Raw genomic sequence first — 25,909 nt, 5'->3', positions numbered from 1 at the left:
ACTTTTTATGCAGCCAAAAAAAATTATCATCCTACGGCTTAAAACGTTTTAGTAGAAAACATTAGTCTTTTTTCCCAAAATCAGCATGTTTAATGTTTGCATTAAACAAATTTAACAATTAATTATTTAAAAGGGCAACATGAGTAGGGAGCAAGGCAATGACATGAGAAATATGGAAGACATTTGCTCAGTAACTGCATCCACACCGAAGAGTGATGCTGTCAACAAACCCTGGTTGTCCTGCTTCCATTTGGTGCATTCACTATCGAAGCAAATATTGAATTTCTGAGTGTTGTTACTCGTCGGGGTCGATCAAGCTAATAATTTGTCTGGTTTCCTGCTCAGGATGCGTGTCGGTGCCGGCTCTGAATGGGAGGAATTAAAAATTCTCCAACACAATTTGCTCAGTTGTTCAAACAGAACGTGTCCCAAACCCTGCAGATGCTCTAATATCCACTTAAAGCTGGCTTCATTCTACTAATTACTCTTTGGTTACACATTTGCTGCCTTTACTCCTCATACATTAAGTGTTTCAGTTTGATCTCCTTACAAATTACTCCAAAATGTATGCAGTTGCTCTTGTGGCTCCTGAATATGTTGATACAAAATCAATGAAGTGTGCGCCTGTGTGAGCGCAGTAGGGATATTTCTGAGTTGGTGCTTTTGTGGTTCCACTGCTCTCCTACTCACTAGGCAGGGAGAGGAGGTACACACACGACGCAGATATAAGATATGGAAGAGAGTGTGTGTGTGCATTTAAAGAGTTGACTTGCTAACTCATTTACCAGCCAGATAATGTCATCTGTGATTTACAATCTGACTCTTCACTGAGACCAGGCGGGTGGTTAGGCCCCATTAGGCCTCAGGTTTTAGGAACTGCTTCAGTGTGTCAGTGCTTTAAAACAGAAACTAAATGTGTTTAATCGTCTAAGTCGAAGGAAAATGGTTATATTGTTGCAGTGTCATTCAAAAATATTCATACCCTTTGGTACGTTATCGCCACAGATTTCAGTCGCTATTATTTGACTTTAATGTAATAAGCTGACACATAATTGGTAAGCAGATGAAAAATAAATTTTTTGGACATGTTAAATTAGGTGTGCACTGAGTACAGATATAGAAGTTCAAGGCGTATATTATAGAAGGTGATTCATATTCACTGAATGTTGTAGCGAATGCAAATTTGCTGCATTAACAGATGATCCAATACATGATTAAACACATGAAGACTGCTTTCATAATATACTTATACTGGAACTTTTGCTCTAGCATTTCAAATTTCAAAGTTGTTTTCAAGAATACAACTTTGAACCAAACGGGTGTTTTAACCTGTTTGGTTCAAAGACAACTGAACAGGTTTGGTTGTTTGGACAGGATGCTAGGATAATAGTTCTACTCTGTTCAATGATATTTTACAGAGCTGCACCTGAACACGCCACACGATTTCTGGAGCAGGGTTGTTCTGACCAATGAGATCACACTGGAGCTGTTTGACTGTGTTTGGTGAAAATCAGATGTAGCATACCACCACAAACATCACCATACCAACTGTTCAACACAGTGTTGGAGGGATGATGCTTTTAGCATGATTAGCCTGGTCACCTGACTCTGTAGCGCAAGTCAGTGGGGAGCCATTTTTTCTGTGAGCTAAAGTCTGGAACAACCTGAACGCTCTGCTGTACCTGCAAACCATGAGGTGAAGATAAACATGTAGGGCTCGATTATTAAAATTTCTCGAGCCAAATTATGTGCTTTGAAGCTTCGTTAAATTGTATTTTATTATTTAGTGCCATGTGTCCCGGCCGGATGATTGTTTCTGTTTATAATTCAAGTCATTGTATTTTATATTGTATTATTTCATATCTTCATTTAAATTGACCTGTTTCTGTGTATGAGGATGGTGTCTAAGATCCGGTTGCGCACATGAGCACAAAGCTATAAAATGGGTGTGTAAAGTGAGAGTTCATCTATTAATTTTACTGAAAATGAATACATAAACAAAAAACTTGGCGCATACAAATTTGAAGTGTCTTTGTGAGTCGGCTGCTTTATTATTTTATTTAATTTCATATTTTTGTATCATTTTTGATGAGGTTGACTTAAAAAAAAAATTAGCTGTTATTGTTAGAAGTTAATTTTCTGAGCTACATAAAAGTAACTGTTAGGGATGCACAAATATGAAAAATAGGGCTGACATTCAAATCCCATATTAATACTGTCTTTATGGTGCAATTTCCCAATACTTTATCTTCTCAATTCTTTTTATTCAGTTACTTGATTAATCATCAGGATAATTGATGGATTACTCGAATAATAATACTAAAATAATTGTTTACAAGAGCCCTAATATCGTCACATCAAAGCTCTACATACTAAAAAAATATGAACTGAACATTTTGTGCGAAACTACATCTTATTAAGCATTCCCACTGCCACGATGACTGTTGTTATGCCAACGACGTCATCCGGCGTGACTGAATACAGGGTTTTACAACAAAGTAGTGGATGTGCTGCTGATTTAAAATGAACCTTTTGCTCACCTGGACAAGCAGCAGCTGGATGTCGGGGAAATGGCTCAGCTCATACATGCGTGAGGGAGGAGAGGCTGAGGTCTGCAGCCTCCAGCTGTGCTTTTCATGTCGCTAAAGAGCTGCTTGCTTCTTGTTGAAACTTTATGATTAGCAGGTCAATACCTCAGCAGGTCACTTTGCTCTCCGCTGGTTTGAAGTATTTAACGTGGCAATGCAGGCGTCTATTTGCACACAGGGGCGCGCTTTATTCGCCTTTTAAACGTTTTTGTTTAAGTTGGTCAAAAAAGTCATTTTAATGTATTTTTGCACAGTTTTTAGCCTCCAGCCAGTGTAGGTCCTGCACATGTGTGTGTGTCTGCTCTTTTGCATGTTTTGCAAAGATGGCTGTGTGTGGAGCTCTGTTTCCTGCCGTCTCCAGCAGATGTTTCACATCTCCCGTCTCTTCGCCTGCTGCCAACACGTTCGCCTCCAAAAAGGGACTGTCAGCGATCTTATTCAGCTGACTTTCTTCTCAGCTTTCACTTCTGTTTTCTCTCGGCACCAGCCTCTGTCTCGGCTCTCGTAACGCAATATTGGTACATATATGAATGTTTTTTATGAATGTTTATTCATATGAATCGGCTTGCAGGTGTTCTTATGTCAGAGAAGATTCGCCCATGTTGCGCCGTTTATCAAGGGGTCGAGGGGTGATTTGGGGAAAACGCGAGGCCCGCCATGTTGCCGCAAGAAACCCCATTCTGTCTGAAGTGATCCAGAGGAAGAGAGAAAATCATTTCTGCTTTTGCTTCTCCTTTGTTCGTGGCTGAAAATGTGGAACTTATTTCACACCAATGTATTTTCATTTTCCCACAGAGCACAAAACTGCCAAAATCACTGAGGTGTCAATTCACTCCCGACGCGGCAAGCCCTAATTTTCAGTCGGAGCTGAGGATAAGAGATGAGTTTTTAATAGAGAGGATGTCATGCCTGCTGGCTTCCGCCAGGCCCACGACTCATTTACTGCACTTCCTCATCTCTCCTTGTTAAAGCCGACACGCTCTGCGCGCCGCTAAACACGCCACGAGTCGGCTTCCTCACTTCTGGCTCTCTGAAGGTTCCTCCAGGCTGCCTCTCTCTGTCCGTGGCCTCTGGGCTGACTTTCAACAAGTCTCTTCCATTCTCAAACTGTTCAAACGGCATTTCTGGCCTTGCCAAACAGAGAGGCCTGCAGGTCCCAAGGCTGCCGGTTAGCCTCGCTGCTGCCTTTCAGACTGGAAGAAACATCCCTGAAGGAGAGGAAGGCAGCACCTTCGACCCCGCTGCTTAGCTCAGACGTTGGGTGAAAAAGCTGCAGCGTCGCTCGGAGTAAATGAGGGAGACGTTCTCCATTCTGTTGACCCCAATGGAGGGAAAAAAAAAAGTTGAAGTGAACAATATGCCCATTTTCTGTCCCATCTCCTCCCCCCTTTGGTCTGTCCTCAGATGACACCACATCATTCCACAAATTGTGCAACCTCACTCTGGGCCTTTGTTGCGTTAGAAATAAAGCAGACAGCATTTATGCACAATTACACTTTTGAATCTTTGTGCTCTGGTAATTCAATGGTTATCTAGTTCACACAGTTGAACTGAATGTAGCTGAAATTTTGTGCTGTTAAAAAGCTCCAGACACTGAAGCTACTGTCTACTGATTGTCTACTGGTGTCCTACACAAGTTTGCCAGATCTGGGTTTCCAAACCCAAAAGAATGTAAAGCCCATCCAACTCCAAAATTCATGTAATGAAATTCATGTTGATAGCACCATAAATTGTCCTTTGTTATATTCTGACCAGAACCAGATCCCATTGGGGCCGCAAAGGACTTGACTGACCACTATGAGACTTGAGTTTTTTATGGTGATATATCTTTTTAAAACTTGATATTGCCCTGGGACTTCTGCTTTACAGCACTGCTACATAGTGACACTTGATTAATCATTGACAATTTCATGTTCAACAGATTCTAGAGATTTCAAACTAAATTAGCTAGTAAGATGAGTAATAACACAGCATTTTATTTTGTGCTTTTCTGCCACATCATGGCAACTATTTCAAAAGAACTGTCCTCCGAAACCCTTCTAAAAATCTGCCAAATGTTGTGAAAAGCAGCCCAAATTTTAACAACCTGCCCAAAGCTGTTTTTTTCCCCCAGCCAAACGTATTAAAAAACAACATAATTGGACGAAAACTTGCCCACTTTGCCATCACTGGTCCTAAATGGGCAACACTTTTGTGGTATTTTGTTAAATTGCTTGTATTTTGTAGTGCTGTCAAATCGATTAAAACATTTTAATCAGCTTAATCACACTCTGGCCCTGTGATTAATCACTCTTAGGAGTGGACATTTATTATACTGTTTACTATTTATCACGATAAGTTTCTTATCATGAAAAGATTTTGATTTATCGCTGTCACAATAAATCAAAGTAAAATCAAAGGTAAATCAAAAAGTCTTAAACTTTTTGATTAAAGTCCCCAAAAACTCTCTGTATTGTCAGGATTGTCATTTTTACTATTTTTCTTCCATTTTCTGTTTTGTTGCTGTGCCATGCATTCACAGCCTTACAGCTCCTTAACAAAAAGAAAGGCTGAAACAGTTAATCGGATTACTCACAATTTATTGATCATTGAATTAATTGTCATCTAATTTAGTAATTGATTAATTGTTAACTGGCATGTGCAAACTCCAGAAAAGAGCATTTACTGAAAAAACAACATTCAGAGCAGTAATCAAACCAAAACTGTACTATATATATATATATATATATATATATATATATATATATATATATATATATATATATATATATATATATATATATATATTTAATGCTGAAGTATCGACGTTTTGGCAGTAAAATGTTTGTTTTCTTATTTAAAAAGGAATTTATTTTTATTTGCATCTTTTAATGTGTTTCTAATAACGCATTAGAAACTTTCTAATAGAAGCTTTAGATGTCAGAATAATTGCAGCCCTACAAAAAAGTAATAAATAGGTCTTAACATCACTTTTATTGTTTTCAACAAAATAACACAATGAAACGTCAAGTCCATGTCGTTCACCCCTAATCGCTGTGTTTGACTTTGTAAGGTTGAAATGCAAAAATGCACATTTTCTAACAAAAAGATATTGAAGAAGATGTTTTATTGTCTCAAACCAAATCTCAGTTTTCCACGTTTTTATATTCTGGAAGGTTTTAAAGAAGTCATTTGGCAAGTCAAAAATAAAACTGTCCTAATAATTTTGCACACATTCTACTACATGAAGATGCCATTTTATTTATTTTTTTCTCTTCCTTTCACTTACGGCCCCGTTTGTCTCAGCAGGGCCGATGTGTTGTCACAGTGCAGCTTTCCGACGAAGAGCTGGCTGCAGATGATCGGGGAGTGGACTACTTCCTGCTGTTCGCCGGCAGCACGCAGAGACATCTAACCAGCACCCTGAGGAGCAGCCATGACACCTTACAGGCGTTATGTCCCGGTGAGCCACCGCCGCAGCCAAGCCTCCACAACCCCGGTTACTCCCAACAGGAAGAGAGAGACAGTAATCCACACATATGTGATCTAACGTCTCTCCTGTTTTCGAAATTTCCATTTTTAATAGATAAAATGGATGAAATTAGATTAGAGGTACAAAACCTGAAACTCAGTTTGTGCTGCATTGGAAATCATATATACCAGTTAAATTTTCTTCTCAGTTTGTGTCACTACAAACCTTAAAAGTATTTCTTTTGTATTTTACACAAAGTAGCGAGTGATCTCTAAGCAGAGGGAAAAATTATACGTTGTTGTCGGATGCATCATGCTGCTTATTTATGTACTCTGAGACAATATAAAAGATTTCATTACACTGCAAAAACACTACATTTTAGTGGTCTTTGTCTAGTGGATATTATTGTAGTACACTTGAATTAAAACTAACTTAAAGGTAACTCTTCAGCAAGATATAAAATCTTGTTTTAAGTTAGTAATCCTTGAATACAAACTGTACTAGTTCCACTGATAGATTTTTCCATTTAAGACTGGAAAAATATCTTACCATAAGTGAAAGAATCTACCAGTGGAACTACAGGGTTGTTTTTTAAAGCCAATATGCAAGAATGTATTGTCCTAGCTGCTGTTGGATTTTGCAGCAACAGAAATGCTTCTCTTCCATTTCTTTTTGTCTGACTGATGAATTACATCAGGCTGATCTTATATTGAGTAAATTCAGTCCATGTTTGTTGAGCTACTGATTGCAGAGTTGGTAAATGAGCAACAGCTTCAAACACATCATATAGCAAAATTCACTGTGCACACAAGTTCTTGTCAAGAATTTGTTTTGTTTTTTTAAAGAGTAACAGGTAATATGTTTTCCAGCATATAATAACCAAGGTTAATAATACCAAAAGATGACTACCACTAACAGTCATTTTGCCTTTTGGGATAGTTAAGCGTTTGTGACTTTTAGTGTAGTTCAGTTCCTTTAGATACAGTCAATGTGTCATGTTGAGTCCAACTAATACTTTGTTCCTCACTTCTGATTATTCCTAAAGTCAATACATAATCAAAAAAAAAGAAAAAATAGTAATATTGACTCGAAACAAACTGATAAATTATAAGTTTTAATATGATGTGAAATGAAGAGATTGAAAAGTAAAAATGGGTTGTCTATAAGAAGGGCGACCTTTTAAAAGTGATTTAGAAGCTGCCTCGTCTGTCATACTGGTTGTCAACTATTGGTATAAATCTGCTGACTGGGCTCTCAACTTTAACACCATCAGCTCTCTAGTCACTTTCTGCCTGCTGCTTTTCAACAGGGAGCAATTTTTTAATGGTTCCCATTCAACACCATGTCGTTCTGATTTTAACCTTTCTCAGTACTGTGGAGTTGGGTATCGTAAAGCAAGAGTTGCACTGCAAAAACACAAAATCTGACCAAGTATATTTGGTCTAATTTATAGTGCAAAGTGAAATAAGACAAAACTAACTCACAAGTAACGTTTTAGAAAATGTAGATGCTTATTTTAAATAACTAATTCCTTAGTATTGATGAAAAAGTATGAGTTTCAATGCTAGATTCTTTCACTTATAACATGGAAAAATGTCTTATTAGTGAAATAATCTTCCTATATAACCAGTAACTTTTCTTCAATATTCAGGAATTATTGACTTCAGACGAGCTGACAGTTGCTTCTAAGTTGGTTTTGTCTCATTTCAATGTTCTAAGATTTTTGCTGTACAAAACTAGACCAAAATTACTTGGTAAGACTTTGTGTTTTGTGCAGAGTAGAGCTGCTTGAAACATATTGGACAGTCAACTAAAAACGATAAACTGTATTAAAAACTGCTACGGTAGATGGCAAACAACAAAAGATATAATCTCCTTTTGATGCTTTCCAACAATAAACGATGTGAGGAGCAGCACAAAGCACGAAGGACACGAGGAAGAGCGGTAGCTGAATTTGTTTTCCTCTGCGTCTCCCTGACAGGTAGAGAATAAAGACAGGACATGATAAACGGCGTTATCTTATTAAGAGCTCAGCTGAATTACAGGCGTCTGTTGGGGGTTGTGGGGAGGAGTTACTTTCTTTTCACAGATTGGCTCCGCTTCGCCGCTTCTTCCGTCGGGCCGATATGGACTCCAAAGGGCCGAGCTTGGAGCCGGCCAGGATGCCGCGGGACGGATTTCCCAGACGGCTTAAAAAAAAAAATAAAATAAAAAAAGAATAGAAACGGCGGTGCATTCTGTGAATCACTGCGATTTAAATGCCCTCGAGTAAAGCAATAACACAAACTTGTCTTGCCGTCTCAGTTTGTAGAGCCGCGCTGTGGTAAATCACACACGGGGAATGTTGTCAGTTGAGGGGGTACTGTAGTTGTTCAAATGATTGCAATATTTCAGAAACGTGTCAGGACTGGATACATTCACAGAGAAAGCTTTTTATGAGAGATTTATCACCCTAAGACGGCCTGTGGACCGTGAGGTCATTTAATATCATTAAGAAAGTCAAATAAATCAACAATCAAAACTGAAGAAAATGTCTACAACTTGAAGACATTTACGAAAAGTACCAACATGACCAGATCCAAGGAAGACCATCCTGACAGCAGACCATAAGATGATAAACAACCCCCCAAAAAAATCCTGAAACATCATCACAGCATGTACAGCAAACTGGTTACTACTGCCGTTGCTGTAACAATACTTGTCTGTGTAATAAGAGGGGGCTTCACAAATGTAACTTTCTACAGAGATGTGCAGGGAGAAAACTTTACTAAAACCCCCACAGGAAGCCAGACTGTCTACCCTCTAACAGTCTTACTCTGGCTGGAAAATCAAAGAGAATAGGACTGCTAGAGGGCAGGATATCCCAGCTACTTTTTGTTGATATTATTTGCTTAATGTCTCAAATAAGGTTTGTTTTTGGCGTTTCTGATCAAATCACTTCCTTTCCCAGATTTAAATAAATAAGATTTAATATGGTAGAGTTGAAACGTAATCAAGTATTCTACCGATTAATCAGTTAATCGTCAGAATAATCAAATTAAAAAATGGGCACATTTTGCAGATTTTTCATTTAACCACTTAAGCCTCTTTTATGCAATGTCAGAAATACATTTAATGATGCAAATAAAACAAAGTGTCAGTCTCTTTTCTTTTTAATAGAAATTTTTTCGTTTTAATGCCTAAGACGCAGTGACCGCATTCCTTTAGTGAACCCTTGATTCATCTGCAGCTAATTATACTATTTGGCTTTTGACAAGGCCCTAACATTATCATGTAGAGAGCTCAGGCCGTTCTTCTTGACTTAAACATCAGTATAGTGTAGGACTGATCTGCTGATTATTTTGTGGATTAACCGATTAATAATTGGATAGGGTTAGGATTAGAGGGTATTTTTCAATTTCCTTTTTCAACTGAATTTGAACAATAAACATTTTTTCAAAGTTTCTTTTTATCTGCAAAAACATCACAATTAATCCCATGAATCTTTCCAGCTCTAAAACATTGATATGTGAAGATTCCTTTCAAAAGAACCAAATATTTAACGGGGGTCCCCCAATGTTTCAGTGTATTTGCATAGACCTCGGTCCTCCATGCTCTTTCTGTTGTTGTGATAATCATTTATTGCATTCATTTGCATAAACAAAATATAACTGATGGCACGGTGCATTGTTAATTTGCTGGAGTCTGACTTGTCAACAAAGGAGATGGAGTTCAATTGGACAAACGTTTCAGTAAAAGAAAGATTACTGCTATTTGCTTTTAATTTTTCTGTGAGTTGGAATTACTCCAGCATTGCAAGTCTGAAATGATGAATATGTAGTGAATGCAGTTTTTGTTTTCTTTTTTTATTATTATTATTATTATTTTTTTAGTTTTCCATTCTGTGCCCGGGTTTCCTCTCCTCACAGCCTGGGAACAAGCATGTCAGGTTAATCTGTGACTCTGAGTGTCTTTAGTTCGGCAAATCACATTAATGAGCTAAACGCCGCTGGAACTGCAGAAGTGTTGCCGTCAAGGAAATGACTAAAGTGTCCCTGGGAGCCGTGTGAGTGTGACAGGGAGGCAGCTCCAAAGTGAAGCATAGAGCGTTTTAATGAAAATCATCCGAGGATGTCATGATTTCAGCTTCATTCTCCTAATATTTCCACACTTTGTCAACGTGTGTTTTGTAGATGAAAATAAGTCCGGGTTCCTGTTACTTTGTCAGACTGCGGTACGTTCAGTCGGCATCAACCCTCTGTTCACCACTTCTGCTTTCTGCACAACTACAACGTCTGCAGGCTGCATCAAACCCATCTTGAAAGATTCTCATGGAACGCTAATATCAGGTTATCAAGTCCTCATTAGCAGAAATGTTAAATATTAATTCACATTTTTAATGAGTCAATGGAACAGTCCTCTTCTGGGTAGATCATTAATCCCAACGTAACAACTTAACAATTTTTTAAAGACCAGAATTAGACGAACATAGTAATTTAGTGAAGAGCCTTTCTAATACACAAAGGGAGATAATTACAGAGAATTACACAGTAATACATGGTTAAATGTCCCAAAAGAATTCACATAACTTTTGGAAGCCATTAAATAACTTGGCTGTGATATTACTTGGAAATGTATCAAATATGTTTCCTTATCAGAAAAAGTAGAAATTATTTAGGTTGTTTTTGTTTTTTCTAAAGCTCAGACGTGGCTTTTAATTTTAAACATGGTTCTCTAATGCTGAATGAATGCTTCACCCACTGTGTGACATTTGCCCAATTAGTGTCATTTTGTTTGAAAACATAACTTTGGCTCCATGATTATTTTAGGAATTGGTTATTCTGACAATCAATTAATCGGCTAAGAAAAATGCTGCATTCTGCATATTTTTGATTTAACCCTTTAAGGCTTTTTCTACAGTGTTAGAATGCATTAATAGATGCAAATAAACATATGAATGTATATCAGCTGTATTGACGTTGAGTTAATCAGAAAGAGCTGAGATCTGTACATTAGCATATATATTTTTAGCTTCAGATGCATTCTTTACTAAAACATATCAAGTGTACACTTAAAGAATGGAAGATTTCAGGCAATAAAATTTTCTCATTCAAAAAAGGAATTGAGTTGTTTGGATGTTGTGATGTATTTGTAATAGTCCATAAAAAGCTTCAAGTGAAATCTCTCCAGAATGTGTCCTTTCCTATTATGAGGTTAATCAATTAATCGTCAGAACAATCAACCGATTAATCAATAACTAGAGTAATTTAGCCTTGGCTAAATTTCATCATCATAATTAAAAATAATGTTTATGTATTTTAAGTAAAGAGACTGATGATTACAATAAAACCAGTTGGGTTAAAACTGCAGGTTTAATAGATGCAAAAGGTGTTGATTGATTTTTTTATTTTTTTTTTAATATACAATTCACAGATGGAAATAGTACAAGCTCTCGAAAACATTTTATTTCCAGCTGCACGGCAAAAAAGGGTGAAAAAATACAAGAAAATGACCTGAATTATATTGATTGAATGGTGAAAAAAAAAAAGTAGTCCTCTCCAGGCTCGTTTTCCCCTCTGATCTCTCTTTGTTTGTCTCTCATTGTATCGTAGCTCATGACTGCTGTGAGGTGGTGTTGGTCACCTTGTGTTCAACCACCCAGACTCCCTCCAGGGGCCCTGAGAGCCCAGCGTCCTGCCCGGGGATTGTGGCTCCATTGGCCGAGCATCGATTCAGCTTTGTCCAGGATTTGGCCTTTGACATGGCCCAGTTCTTGGTGAGTCGCCATTTCATCTCCCATAGCACTTTATCTTGTTCAGCACTTGAGAGCAGGGAAACCAAATAATGCATTCTGTTTTTGTTTGCTGCCCTAATGTCTGACATTAATACTCTATTACTGAATTCACTTTCTCTCAGCTCGGAGTCTCTTAGAAACGTACAATCGAAGAGAAGGAAATTGATCCGGATTCTGATGTTCATGCGCTTCTAAATGGAACACTATTTTCTTTACTTGCCGAACCCGATGTTTTCAATAACGCAGCCGCAGCTCCGAATTGCACTCGTGCGAAAGGGACTCCCTACATTTACGTCTTCCGTTATTTATCGGCGCTTGGTTACTGCTCTCATGCTCGACTTTTATAAAAGGAGCACGCCCCAAAAACTCTGCCCGCTCTCCTCTGCTAAAAAGTCGACTCATCTCTGTAATCGCCTTCCACACAGGTGAGCACAGCGGGCCGGGCCGACGGCCTCGACGGGGCCCTGCTCCTGGACGAGTGTCAGATTCCAGTGCAAGAGTGTGAGCGCCTGGATGAGAACCTGGCACTGGCCCTCCACCACCTGGTGTTGCCTCCGGGATGGAGTCTACTGGGGAGCAAACAGTCCAACAGCACCGGTGAGCCTGGAAAACCGCTGCATGTAGCGCCTTGCTGAACGACTCCTACTTGTGGTTTTTTTGTTTGGTTTTTTTACAGTTTGTGATTTTGCTACCAAAAACAATAATGAATCACATTAGACTTTTGTGATAAACCAATTTTGTGTTTGATTGTTATTAATTAAAGGTGCGTTATTATGTAAAATTGACCTTTTTGAACTTTACATCATGTTATTATCTTATTCCCTATTCAAACACATAACTGGAGCGTTGCCTTGAGTCTTTTATGCATGTTTGAGAAATCCTTCAATCTCCCATGGCAACCATTCAGCTGTGCAAAACAGCTGGAGGGACAGAAGGTGCATCTCCTCCTTCTTTATTTTAGGTACAGCTCCTCCTAGGAGCTGCGGTTTCCAAGCTCCCTCAGACTAGCCAGTGTAAATTAGAAAACACCTGTTGGAACTGCACATCTGCTGAGCCCAGTATACGAGCTGCTTCTCCGTGTACCGCTGGTAAAAATATTGTTAAAGGCTTAAAAGAGGATCCATGTTGTGGTGACTTCAGAAAGAGCAGAAACTTTTAAAGAAACAGAGGCCCAATTTCAACATGTTAAACTGGGAAGTAAAATTTTTTTTTGAGTCATATTTGATGTAGAGTTTTGCAAAAATAACTCCATAAAAAATAGTATTTCCTCTCTTTCACATTTTTATAACTGAAGGTAATATCGTTGCTTGATTATGCTATAAAATGACTCTGTCCCTTGAAAGCACATAAAGCTATGCCTTTAAGTCTTTTGACAAGTTTTGAAAGCTACCAACTCTTTTCCTTCCTATTCACAACTCCAGTTGAAACCAGAAGTTTACATACACTGAATAAAAATATGTATAAATTAATCTCTTGACATATTCGTTCCCTCTTTATTGTTGCATTCAGCAAATGGAAACATTTTTTTCAGACAGTGAGGGGAAAAAAGTTAATGCATCTTTTTACTGGCTGTATGTAAACTTCTGGTAATCGCTTTACATTTACTTTCTGTTTGTCTAACTCCAATAAACATATTAAAGTTTGTGGTTGTGATCTGCTAAAATGTGAACAAATTCAAGGACTATGTATGGTTTTGCAGGGAACCATATTATAGCTACACAACTCAAAACTGTTAAGTTGTTTTTGTTTCTATGTATTGACTCGGTGTGTGTAATTTGCATTATGGTCTGATTGAAGTAATTGCCTTTTACAAAAGAATATTGCTGCTCAATAATAAATTGCTCACTTACTTACAAGCACCATTAGCGCAGAAGCAGTGTGGAATTAACCATATTTTATGTCACAGCAGCTAGAGCAGTAATGTCCGTGGTAATTGTGATCTGAACCACTTGTTTGAATTGTCTCGAATACATTTATAAAAAAAAATTCTAGCTATTCAATTACAAAACCATTTGTCTATAACAAAAGAAAAGGTTATAATCCATTCCATGCAAGGCTGGACCTACAGGGTTTTGCTGTGTCATAGTTGTAGTCGGGAGAGGAGGCAACTCAAAGACGATCCCAGCACATTCTGCTTTTCTCTACTAAAACTAACATGCCTGGTCTATTTCCAGCCATTAAAAGCAGATGGGAAAAGCGTGACAACACAAAGTTCACAAACTGTAACATGGAACACATGACTACATTGGTATGCATTTATTTTTTCCTCGACGACTGAGTTTTGATTTAATGCACGAGAAACCGCAGCGGACCCTTCTTTACCAAAAAAACGCGAAATGACGAGCGATAACAAGGAGTGGAATTCACCACAAGGAGCGAGAACGACGCTGACTAACACTGTAGAGCAAAACCAGTCTGCAGAGGCCATGCCTAATAAAATCTCAGTCTTACGTTCACGGAAATGCAGCTACAAAACAATGGCTCTATAGAGATGATGCGCGTAAGCAGAATGGTGCTAGATAAAGGGTGAACACAAGATGTTCATGGGAATTTGTCCGTAGGGTATCCGTATCTTCCTGATATCCGTCCTTCATGCCAGAAACTGTTGACAGCTTCAAAGCATCGTAGAGGTGTATGCACCGGATGTTAATGCTAGTGAGAAGTTTCAGCATCATTAACATGAAGGCATGTGCTAATTTTGGGCTTCTAAAGATGCATTTCAGCATTTATTTTAGGATGATTCTCCGTCAAACACTTTCAATGCATTAGAAAAGAACAAGAACTGGATGTGCAAGTAAGATTTTATTGTACATCTTTTTTCTCATCCATACAGTGTCAAAGAAATTTAAAGAGACAATATTGTGTAAAAATCAACTTTTTGAGCTATATGTTACATTGTGATTTTATTTCCTCATCAAAAACATACCCAGAGTACTGCTGTGATTCTTTAATGCACGTTTGTGAAATCTTTGAGTCTCCTGTGGTAACCATCGGGGAGCCTGAATGCCTGCTCTAATGCCACTCCCCTTCGGAGCTGCAGTCTCTAGCCGAGTTTCCGCCTCACAGCTCGCCCCTTCCTGCCCCTTCCCCTCCCAGCTCCTCCAGACTAGCATCAGCAACAATTGGCAAACATCTGGTGGAACTGCTTATCATACAAGTGTTGTCTGAATATTAGCAAGTACCATAGAAACTCCAGGCTTTTTATAGCTGTCAACAGGATCCGGATTTGATTCTAACTCGACGTTTTTATTTATTTTTTAATTTTCAATGGGGCTTAGGTCAATGTCATTCCAGAATATGCATGTTTGCAACTTTTTCAAACTTGTCCACATTTGTTTGGTGTTAATTTTCCAAGCTGACCAAATGGTTCAAATGTGTCTTTGAAAGACCAAATCAAAGCTTATCAGCAGCTCTGTACCTTAACCTCCATAAAATAACATTGTTTTGTTGCTATGGAAGTAGCAGTAACTACTCAATGTAAAACACCAGAGTCGGCTCTCGTCCTCATCTTGTCTGGGCAGAGGCAGCAGCAGCTTGCTTTGTGAGAAGTGGCTGTATCAGTGCAAACTAAGACACGGTTTTATCAAAATTAAAGTGGCAATTTTCTCCGGCCGTTGACTCATTTCACTTTAATCAGTTAGAGGAAGCTAAATGAGCTGATGTGGATGATAAACTCTGCGAGGTAATTGCTCTGTGTGAAGCAGCACAAATAGGACTTCTGGGAGTAGTTAGTGTGCTGCCTCTGCCTCTGGCTATTGCGAAGATAATATCTCATGGTTCAGCTCAGATTTCGATGTTGGACCAAGGCAAAAAAAAAACAAAAAAAAACGGCAAAATATTTCAGCACGACTGAGGAAAACAGGCTGACAGGAAGTTTGTAACGCTGGGATTGAGAGCCTCTGCACTTCTTAAGAAGATTCTGTTTGTTGTTGGTGTTCAGTGAGAGAAATAAACGGATGAATTCAGTAATGGGCTTCCTCTCAATTAGATAAGACCCACTTTTAACGTAATGGACACACACAGACACACCCTCTCTCCCCCCTTTTTTTTTTTTGCATTGCAATCAGTTGTCACAGTTTGGACGTGGAAGGCTGCTTCCAGCTGCGGTGAGTGATGTGCGCTCTAATAGTCTCTGCTGCGCAATATGTCACCTCTTCAACGCGAGGCGTTCTGCAACGGTGAACTGCAGGGGAGGGGAGGGGAGCGCGGCCCCGCTCTCCCATTTATCAGATCTGTCAGATGATGGATAGCGGAGGAATGTAGGTGGAGGTGACAGTGGTTTATCTCAGTCATCCTTCACGCTGTGGGCCCACAGCAGCCACTGATCTCACTCCACCGCCAGCTATTTATTGTTGTCAGTGGATGTTCATCTCACCTGGGAAATCTTGCATGTCATTAAAACGGTTTAACAGTTCCCAGTTTGGCTGAGCGGCCTGCTGCAGTAGGTGTCAAATTATCTTTGGACAGTGAGCGACGGTTCACAACAAAAATCGATATCTGTCTGAAGGATCCGCAGCTTCGATCAGCTCAGTGTTGTAGAGTTGATCTTGTATCATTTCATAAAGCAATACGGGGCAGACATGCTTTGTGCTCGTAGGAGAAATATTGTTCCCTCTTTACGAGTTAACGCCATCCTTTATGGCCGCAGTGGAATTAATGTGATGTGCTTTTATCAACATACATCAACTTTACATTACCATGGCACCCATAAATAACTTTGCGTTTACAAAGAAGCAGTGTTATGTGCTTTTCAAGCACAGTGCCATTTTATAGCACGATCAAGTTACTGTGTTAACTTCACTTGATATAAAAATGCTATATATATATATATATATATATATATATATATCAAATATGACTTAAAAGAAATTTCACTTCATAATTTAAATACCTTGAAACTGGGTATCTGTCTGTTTAAAAAAAAAAAGACTCCTTTCTTTTTCTGAAACTCCACTTTCAGGAAGTCATCGCAACATCTCCTCTGTTAACCCTTTAATGGTTTTTATCAGTGTTTAACTGAGAAGATGCATGACAAAATCAAACAACACTCCAGGTTTGTTTTTGATAAGAGAATAATATTATAACATGATCCAAAGCTCAAAAAAAGTCAATTTTTGCCCTTTAAGGCTTTTTTGTAGCAGCTTCTTTTAGAATGTGTAATCTGCACTTTTGCTGCCCTGTTTTTGTTTCTGGAGATTGTGGGATGATTTCATCCTCCCCTGTCCTCTGAGGAGACCTACATTAAGCAGCAAAAAGTCCTCACCAGAACACATAGTAAATATGTATTTCATCTATATGCAGTGCTTGGATGAGAGTCTGCAGTCAACTGGTTACATTGTCATGTAGAGTTGTGTGTCATCTGTGTAGTAATGGTAACTAATGTTATTTCTTGTTATGACCTGAGTTAATGGGAGTCTGTAGATATTAAATAGAAGGGGGTCCCAGGACTGAACCCTGGGGTACAATGTGACTTTTTCCACTCCAGTAAGAAGTTACAGCAGAGAGTCCTACTCGACTTTCTAGTCGTGCGTGTGTGGGCGTGTGTATGGCTATTTGTTCTGTGTGTTTTTGTTTTGCCCCATGATGGACATGTAGCTTTTTACCCCTATGACCTACATCTCACCCAATGACTGCTGGAAATAGGCCCCTATGACCCTGCAACAATAAGTGGGTACAGTGAGTAGATGGATCTACAGACTTGATGATCTGCAATCCTAAGCAGTGCCTCAACTACAACTTTGGGAAACTCTTTTTTTTTTTTTTTTTTTTTTTTTTTTAAGATCAAAGCCTATCGGTATAAGACATCGCTACCGAAAAGATGACATTCTTTTTATCCATCCAATCGGAGGAATGGATAAAATCCCTCAGATTTATCCATCCTCCCTTCTTTTACCCAAAGATTTTAATTTCCCAAAGAAGAAAATGTGAACATTTCAGTCTTAAGATGTGCAGAGGTGAGAAAAACAAACCCTATGTAAGGTAACCAGGTGAGAGTTTTGTTGTGTTTCTGCCAACCAGCAGCAAACCTTTTCGTCCAGCCTTCAAACCGAACTAATTTGCTGAGCTTTCTGGCTTTTTTTTTTTTTCCAACCATTCTCTGTGTGAAAATTTCATGGCTTAGGACGGCAGCCATCTTCCAGTAAACCCACCAACTAACCCAGCAGCCAAGCATTTCCTGCCACAGTTTGGCATCTCGCATTCCAGTCCGGCCCCGGCCCGACCAAGTGGAGCGTTACGTTTCAGCAATTAGATTAAAAGTTCATCAGGGCAGGGTGGTTTGGACCGGCCCAGGCTAAATGGACTGTAACCATTCATCTGCAGACGCTACTGATTATATAGAAGTTGCTTGATAATTATTCAGGTGCTGATAAGTTTCCCCTCTGTCCCCTTTTTTTTTTTTTTCCATTTCTGGGCCTCCACTAAGCACTGCAACACGCTTCCTGTTTTTGCCACACAAAGAATCACACACGCAGTGCAAAAAAAAATTTCATCACGGTTTGCAGGGCAGAACTCATTTAACTAAGACATTTTTTTTAAAGTCCACAGACTTTTCTTTGTAAAGTTTTTACGCAGAAGTTGGATCAGCTTCTTTTAGAAGCAGAAATGTTTATTTTTTTTTATAAATTTTTTTTTTACCAGCCACACCAGGGAAGATGGACAGATGTTTATTTACACAGACTCAATATGAGCTGGTTTGTGGATCAGCTGGCAATTTGGTCTTTAAAGCTGGAGGCAACCTTTCTCAGAACCTGTTGCTTTGGCAGACATGAGGAGGTTTATGTTTGTGTGTATGGACTTTAAATCATCATTGTCTCTGTGGGAATTTAAAGGGCCCCGTCTCTGCAGTTTATGGTGTTATTAGGAGGTCGACGGAGGCAGAGGGCAGATAGCGGGCTAAATTAAAACTGGGAATCTGGTGCGCTTGGATGTGGCTCTCCTCTAATGTGGTGAAACTATGTAAAGCGGCTTTGGTAATTTCAATGTTCTCGTGTGAGACACAGCTCCAGAATGTTTTTATGCACAGTGGTCATGTTTTTTTTTATTTTTATTTTTTTATTTTTTTGTTGCATCTTTTTCACACCTTATTCACAAAAGAGTTCGCATCGGTTAATTCAGCATAAAGCTGCGGCTTTATCACTCAGTAAATATCCGAAAAGTCTGTTGTTCACTGGGCCGCTGTCTGTTTCTGCTGGCAGAGTTTCTATGTTGCTGAGCTGCTTCAGGTGATGGTATGTGGCACCGACAAATCGGTTTCCCTGGTCCGCCGCATGCTCTTCTCAGCCTCTCTTTGTTTTGTGGAGGTTGTGTTTATTGGTGCATTTGTCATCTTCTGCCTCTTCCTCTGCAGACCTGAGCCCTCAGGAGACTCTGCTGCATTTCTCGGCGCGGCGTGGCCTTTCTCGGGTGACCCGATTTCTGCTGCGGCAACCCGGAGCCAGGGAAGCCCTTCAGCTGGTCAACAAAGAAGGTCACAGCCCGGCTGCCGTGGCGGCACAGCGAGGACATGAGCATCTCCGTGAGCTCCTCACAAAGTGAGTGCGGCTTAGACGTGGCCATGGTTTGACTTTTTCATGCTGCTGTGACCTGAGATGAGTGCATAAATGCTCAAAACAAGGAAAGCATATTCTAATTAAATAACTTCAAAAAAAATTAGAAATTAATTATTCAACATATTATTTTTTTTTATTTTGATAAACATGCTATTAGGTCTCAACAAATTGTGATTAGTCAAATTACATGTGATTAATTGATTTCTGAAATAATCAACTAATTTAGCAATTGATTTATCATTAAGTGGAGGACGCAGACTATATAAAAGGCCAACAGTCAGAGAAGTAATTGAGGCAAAATTGTATACATTTTGAATTTATGAAGAAAAAACGTAAAAGCATTCTTTCAGCCAGATGACTGGCAGTGTGTAGCAAAAGTTAAAGAGGAACGTCTCTGGAAGAAATTCATGGAGCACTGAAATGTCATTCCCCAGATGGTCAGTTGAATGTTTTAATATGAACAAATACATAAAGGATATTTGTATTTCATAGTAAAGTAGCACACTAGGACGTCACATATTTAAACACTGGGATTTCCACACCCTTCATCTCAATATACACCCTCTATTTTGAATTGGAGCACACCAAAAGCAACAAAGATGTAGCAGGACTTTATACCAAAGAACAATTCCCTTCATTATCTCACATTCTGACTCGTGTGTAGCCTGTGTTTCAAAAATGGTCAGATTGGTAGTAGTGAGACATTTTTCTGTTTTTATTTATTTATTTATTTATTTTACTTTTTTTTTATAGGCACATTGCTCAAAAAATAAGGCACAGTTCATCCAAACCTTCCTCACGCTATAACCTGGTCATTTTGCCCCTTCCGTAGCTTTAGAATTTTGGTTCATTTTGTACCTGATTTCTTTTGATCTATGTATTTATTTATTAATTCATGTTTTTTTTCCCCAACTACAAAATGGTACCAACTCCTGCAAGACACTTCATACTTAACCATCCATCAGTTCACCTGACATTTTTAAATTATTTTCTGCATTCTGCTGCTGGGAAATGTGACTATATAATTCTATAAATCTACCAGGAGGGTCCACTTGGAGGTGTTTTGGTTTGGAACACATTGGTTCCAAGCCACATTCCAGGAGATCAGTATTAAAATAACTAGGAATAGAATGAAATGCAGATTTGTCCGGCAATAATGTACGTATTACTTCAATTACCTTTGATGCCTGAATATTTTTTGTAATTTATCTTCAAAACTAATGAAAACATTTAATTATAAAGAAAAATTTGCTGATACTGATGGATTTAGAGCACCGGTAAGAACTAATGTGTCTACATGTACAAAATGAGTGTGATGTCCAGTGGAAGGGCGAATTGACAGGAACTGAATAATGGCACGGGGAAGAAAGTGATAATCACTGCAAACACTTGTATGGCGGCGTACCAGAAGGCTGCTAATTTGGTTCCTCCTACCTTTGTTGCAATGATATTGTCTTCACAGAACAATAGAAGTATTCAAAAACATGGGCACTGAGCCCCCGAAGCTACCCTTCTCGGCACTTCCAACTCAGCACATAGAGACAAGTTGTAGACAAGAGGCATTCCCATCCCAGTCACGGGAAGTAGCTCGGGAATTTTAAGTGTGCACTCATTGAAGTTGTCAGGTATTAGCCACAATATTACCCTCCTTACTGAAAGATTCATAGAGTCAAATTATGCCAGTCCTCTATAGATAAACATATAAGTACAAGGAAGTACAAGGAAGAAAACAAAAACAGCTGCTGACTAAATAGGTTGAGAATCTTAAAGTGAAAATACTGTGTGTTTATGGTTTATGGGGATGCCACTAACTGAAAGAAAACCGCCACTTGGAGAGCTTCCCCTAAGTGTAGTTTTAAAACATCCAACCCTCCCTTTATGTGTTGATGATTACATTTGGCTCTTGAAAAGTGAAGTCACTCTCAGCATGACTTCAACCAGCGGGCCTCGGCGTTGAGCTGAAGCGATCCACCCAGGATTGCGCAAACAGATCTGCCCTACAAGGAGGTGCGTCCCTCTTTACGGTACCGTCTCAGCAAGAAAGAAAAAAAAAAGTCGGAACACGCTTTTAAGTTGGAACACTTGAGAGGAGGATTTAAAAGTTTTCCTGGAAGGTTTGACGACCAGGAGTGGCTTTTCAAAGAAGTTATCACAGCGCTTGTTTCATGGCAGGGCCGAGACGGAGGCGGGCGAGGCGTCTGAAACTCTCCAGCTGGTGTCCGCGGATGCTCGGGTGTGCTGCAACTCCCCCACGCTGAACACACACACTCTGACGGTGAGCGTTCGCCCTGGCCGCAGCGCTCCGACCCTTCAGGAGAGCGTGGAGTATCTTCTGCACTTTTTAGTCCACCTCCATGCCAAGGTGAGTGGCCTTACCCCTTATGTCCTGTCCCGCTGGTGTCATCCAGCAGCCCGTCTTGTTTGTCTTTTCATTTTTTTTTTACCTTCAGGCTTCAGTTTGTTTAAGCAGTGGAACACCTTATGTAATCACAGAAGCTGGCTGTTGATAAGAGATGGAAAGAGTGCAGCTCTGTTAGTTTCTCTACTAAAATAAAGCTAAAGTGTAACGTTTTTCTGTGCTCTACAGGGAGTTTCTGTCTTGGAGCTGCAGTTGGACTCACTCCACACTGCTGCTGAGTGTTGTGACGGTGTGAAAACAGACTTAACCTGTCAGGAGCGACTCCAGCAGCTCCACTCAACGTCAGAGTGCTTGCTTTCAGAAATCGGAGGGAGTGAGGAAGAAAGGATCAAAGAGGAGAGCAGGAACTCCATCGTAGGTGAACTCGGCGAGACACGTAACTCGGAGAAAGACGAAAGTTTGCCTCCAGCGTCAGAAATCCCTCCCCGGCATCACGGCCTGGAACCCCAGAGGGACGGGGTGTGTCTCAGTTCAAACTCTGAGGGAAAAGGTTGCCAAGGGGAGCGGGAAGGGAGGGCTGACTCCTGTCCCGGGTTGAATTTGTGTGACAGGAGTGAAGGGGCACAGGGTGAGGCTGAAGGGGAAAGCGTCACTGTGGGAAATGTCCCAGCAGAAAGCTGCGGTAAACAGGCAGAGGAAGCTGTGATCCGGGAAGAACAGGAGGCCGGGGAGGGAGAGGAGCAGGAAGCGGGAGACGGCGCAGCCACGAGGGGAGAGGAGGGCGGAACAGAGCACACGGTTCTGACAACAGCCAGTGGAGACTCCTCAGTCATGGGCCAGTCTCCGTTGTCAGGGAGTTCTGAACTTTTAAACTCCCCTGAATCAGAAACAAAGCTGAGATCTCAAGATGGAGATAACATTGAGGAAGAACAAATAGAACTTCCTCAAGAACCATTTGATGGGTTCAATACAGATGAGGAGGAAGAAGAGGAGGTTGGGAGGGAAGAGTTAATGGACCCCATTTCAACCCCAAGAGACCTCTCTGACCCATCAGCGATAGCCTGCGGTGATGTAATCGAGCGACGTGAATCTGCTGTTCCACTACTGCTGATAGAAGGCCTCCGTGAGGGGGAACCTCCGCCAGACATAAACAGCCAAGAACAAAACCAGGAAACAGCTGGTCAGGATTACGCAGCCGAGCAGGAGGAGGGCTCCGGTCCAGAAGCTGCCCGTCATTCTGGGACTGACACTGGAGTTGAGAGCAACAGCGAAGATGCCACCAAGCTCCAAGATTTTGCTCCCGACGAACCCAAGAGCTTTGATTTTTGGGTTTTGAACAGTGCCGAGGAAGAAACACGGACTGACCAGTCATCACCAGGAAATATGCTCACTAAGAGGAAAGCTGACCAGGACTCAGGCGTGGCACACCGTGTCTCCAGTGACGACGAAGGAAGCTTTAGATCTTTTGGAAGTTCTTCAACGGAAATATTTCACCCTACTGAGGATAACAGCACCATGCAGGAGGGAGATCAAACTATGAACATAGATATATCCTCAACAGGATGTACAGAGGACTCAAATGATCTAACACCCAGCGTAAACCACGAACACTCACCAGGTGACGACAATGAGCTTTTGTTGGACACTGGTACCGTCAGTTCTCTGAACCCTTCAGTTGGTAGTAAAGATGAGTTGGAGTATGAATCAGGGCTACTTGATGACTTTAAGACAATGGATTGCTTGATTCCTGAAAGTTGTGAAGAACTGCTTATAGAATGTCCTGAACAGGATTCAGTGTTGGATCCAATTCCTATAGTCAGCGAGGATGTCCCTACTTCAGAAGCTGGTGAAGGTGACATCAGGCATTCCTGCAGCTCTGATGGGAATATTGACATCCAGTCTGAATCAGAGGTCAAAGTCAATGGCCCTGTCAAAGACGACCAACAGACGGACGCCGATGACAAACCAGAGGGAGCAGAGGAGAGTAGGAATGTACAATCGCAACCTGAACAGGCTGACTTAAAGGAGACTGAGGACACGGGGTCGACTGAGGGTCAGCTCGCCATCTCAGCACAGGATGCTGATCCCTCGTCAGACACCGTAGATGGTATCTCTTCGGAACTGGAACCATTTGCTGCTGTCGCGGAGTCATCTGTGGACACTCCCGTCGAGGATCAGATGGCTGCCGACCCAGACTTTGCCGATTCACTGGATGGAGCGACGGAGAGCTGCGCGACTGCCGACCGAGGTTGGAAACGCTGATTTATTTACTTTACTCATTGGTTTTATTTCAGGTTCGCACCCTCATGCATCACGGGGTGATTTGTTTGTCAATGTTTCTTTCCTAAGCTCATTTTCTAAATCCGATTCTGTGCTTTTCTTGTGATTAATGGGAAAAGCTCTGCTAAGTAAAATGCCATGCAGCTCGCTTTGATTGTGGTCGGAGTGAGTTTTTAGCATATCTCTGACATCTTGCTGATATATCACTGTCGCCAAGACCTGTTGCGCTTACTTCGTGAGCTTCTGAGATCCACTCTGAACAGCTATATTCATACAGGGCCTTGCAAGAGCTTCAATACGCCTCTAGTTACGTTTTTTTACATTACAACCACTATCTTGAACATGTTTTATTTGGATTTCATTTGACAATAAAACAAAGTAGTGCAGACCTCTGAAGTGAATGAAAGAAGAGAGCAAAAAGCAAAAAACGAACTCAACTCTTTTTACTGTGAAACCTCCAGATAAAATCTAGTGCAACTTGAATTGTTCTCAGAAGCCACTCAAACAGGCAGCATAGTCAGTCTGTGTGTCAATACTTCTCAGTATCTCCAGCTGTTCTGTGAAGGCTTCATAGGTTTCATAGAAAGCATTTGTGAACAACCAGCCTCCCAAAGATCAAGGAACATGTGGCACCACACGTGATGTAAGCAACCCTCAGAGCGATGCTCCAAGGCTGAAATGATTAATCGCGTAGAATCGATTACTGAAATAAACAAATTTAGTAATCGACAAAAAAAAAGACAATTTGTAGAAAGAACGATACACTCTGAGCAGTAATTAAGACAAAACTTGACAACAGAAATATACATTTTGCATTTAGGATATATAAAAAAAAGTTTTTCAACCCAGAACTGTGACATATATTTGGCTTTACTTACCTGGTTCAATTTCTCTTAAAAACAAATCTCAGTTACGAATAATTAAAAAAATAACAGATTAGCTCTATGCTGTACTGCTGTCAGGTCAACAGAAAGGAATGAGCTTTTCACATGTTGATGATATAATTTTATTATTTTTTTTCTAGCTGCCACTGCATCCTTTGCTGCAAATGGTCAAGCGTACACTAAAGGAATGCTAGGTTATTGCATTTTAGGCGATAAAATGTTTGTTTTATTATTTTAAAAAGGAATTGAATAGTTTATTTCACTGTATAAAAAAGGCTTGGTATAACAATCTGAAGATTGTGCCAACGTTTTTATGCGATTAATCATCAGAATATTCTGTGGAATATTCTGTTTCTAAAATAACCATTAGCTGCAGCCGTATGTTGCTCATCTGTTGCACATTAGTGAGAGGAGCAGCCAAGAGATCCATGGTAACTATGGAGATCTACAGCTCAGGTGACAGGACAACTATTAGTCTCATCCTCAACAGATTTGGCAGGCGGCAACATTTTCACGTTCTCCGTCCCATCTGACCGAGCTGGAGCTGTTTTTGGGAAGGAAAACGAGCAACAATTTCCATCCCTAGATGTACAAAGCTGACTTATAGCAGAAACCAAGTTAAAAGTGTTTCTACGAAGCATCCACCGTCGTTTTCCTTCCTCTTCACAACTGTGCTCTCGTTGTGCAGAGCCATCACATGAAACGCATTAAAATGTGCGCTTGTTGCCTCACAAAAGTGGGAAAATGTTCAAGGGGTATCAATACTTTCTATGTGCGCTTCTAATGCGATTACATGCATTGCTCTGGCTGCAGGGTGTCGCATATGTCAGCAGACGGCAGTCACATTACCTCAGCACGTGACCGGCTCTCAGACACACAGCTAGGAGGCAGGATTGTGCTAAACAAACACTCCCAGGCCAGCTGGTGTGTGTGTGTGTGTGTGTGTGTGTGTGTGTGTGGGTGTGTGTGGGTGTGTGTGTGTGTGTGTGTGAGTGTTTGGAGCAGGAAGTGAGACGTTCAAAAA

At 40.3% G+C, this 25,909-nt stretch overlaps 1 protein-coding gene across 10 annotated transcripts in view; it reads left to right on the top strand.

The window, feature by feature from the left end:
* Window positions 1-25,909, top strand: part of LOC122820862 (A-kinase anchor protein 13) — a 135,266-nt gene that overhangs the window by 28,916 nt on the left and 80,441 nt on the right. For 6 of the 10 annotated variants that reach the window (XM_044098526.1, XM_044098513.1, XM_044098542.1 and 3 more), the window contains 6 exons: window positions 5,874-6,030; window positions 11,631-11,794; window positions 12,238-12,409; window positions 19,161-19,344; window positions 21,535-21,724; window positions 21,950-23,969. In XM_044098526.1, the coding sequence (XP_043954461.1) occupies window positions 5,874-6,030; window positions 11,631-11,794; window positions 12,238-12,409; window positions 19,161-19,344; window positions 21,535-21,724; window positions 21,950-23,969 (2,887 nt within the window). The remainder of the gene's footprint in view (window positions 1-5,873; window positions 6,031-11,630; window positions 11,795-12,237; window positions 12,410-19,160; window positions 19,345-21,534; window positions 21,725-21,949; window positions 23,970-25,909) is intronic. The other 4 variants (XM_044098588.1, XM_044098518.1, XM_044098571.1 and 1 more) reach the window with 1 other exon arrangement.

This window comes from Gambusia affinis, linkage group LG02 (genome assembly GCF_019740435.1).
Source record: "Gambusia affinis linkage group LG02, SWU_Gaff_1.0, whole genome shotgun sequence".
Taxonomy (NCBI): Eukaryota; Metazoa; Chordata; class Actinopteri; order Cyprinodontiformes; family Poeciliidae; genus Gambusia; species Gambusia affinis.
Note: the sequence above shows the minus strand (reverse complement) of the source record. Positions and strands in the feature narration are given on the sequence as shown.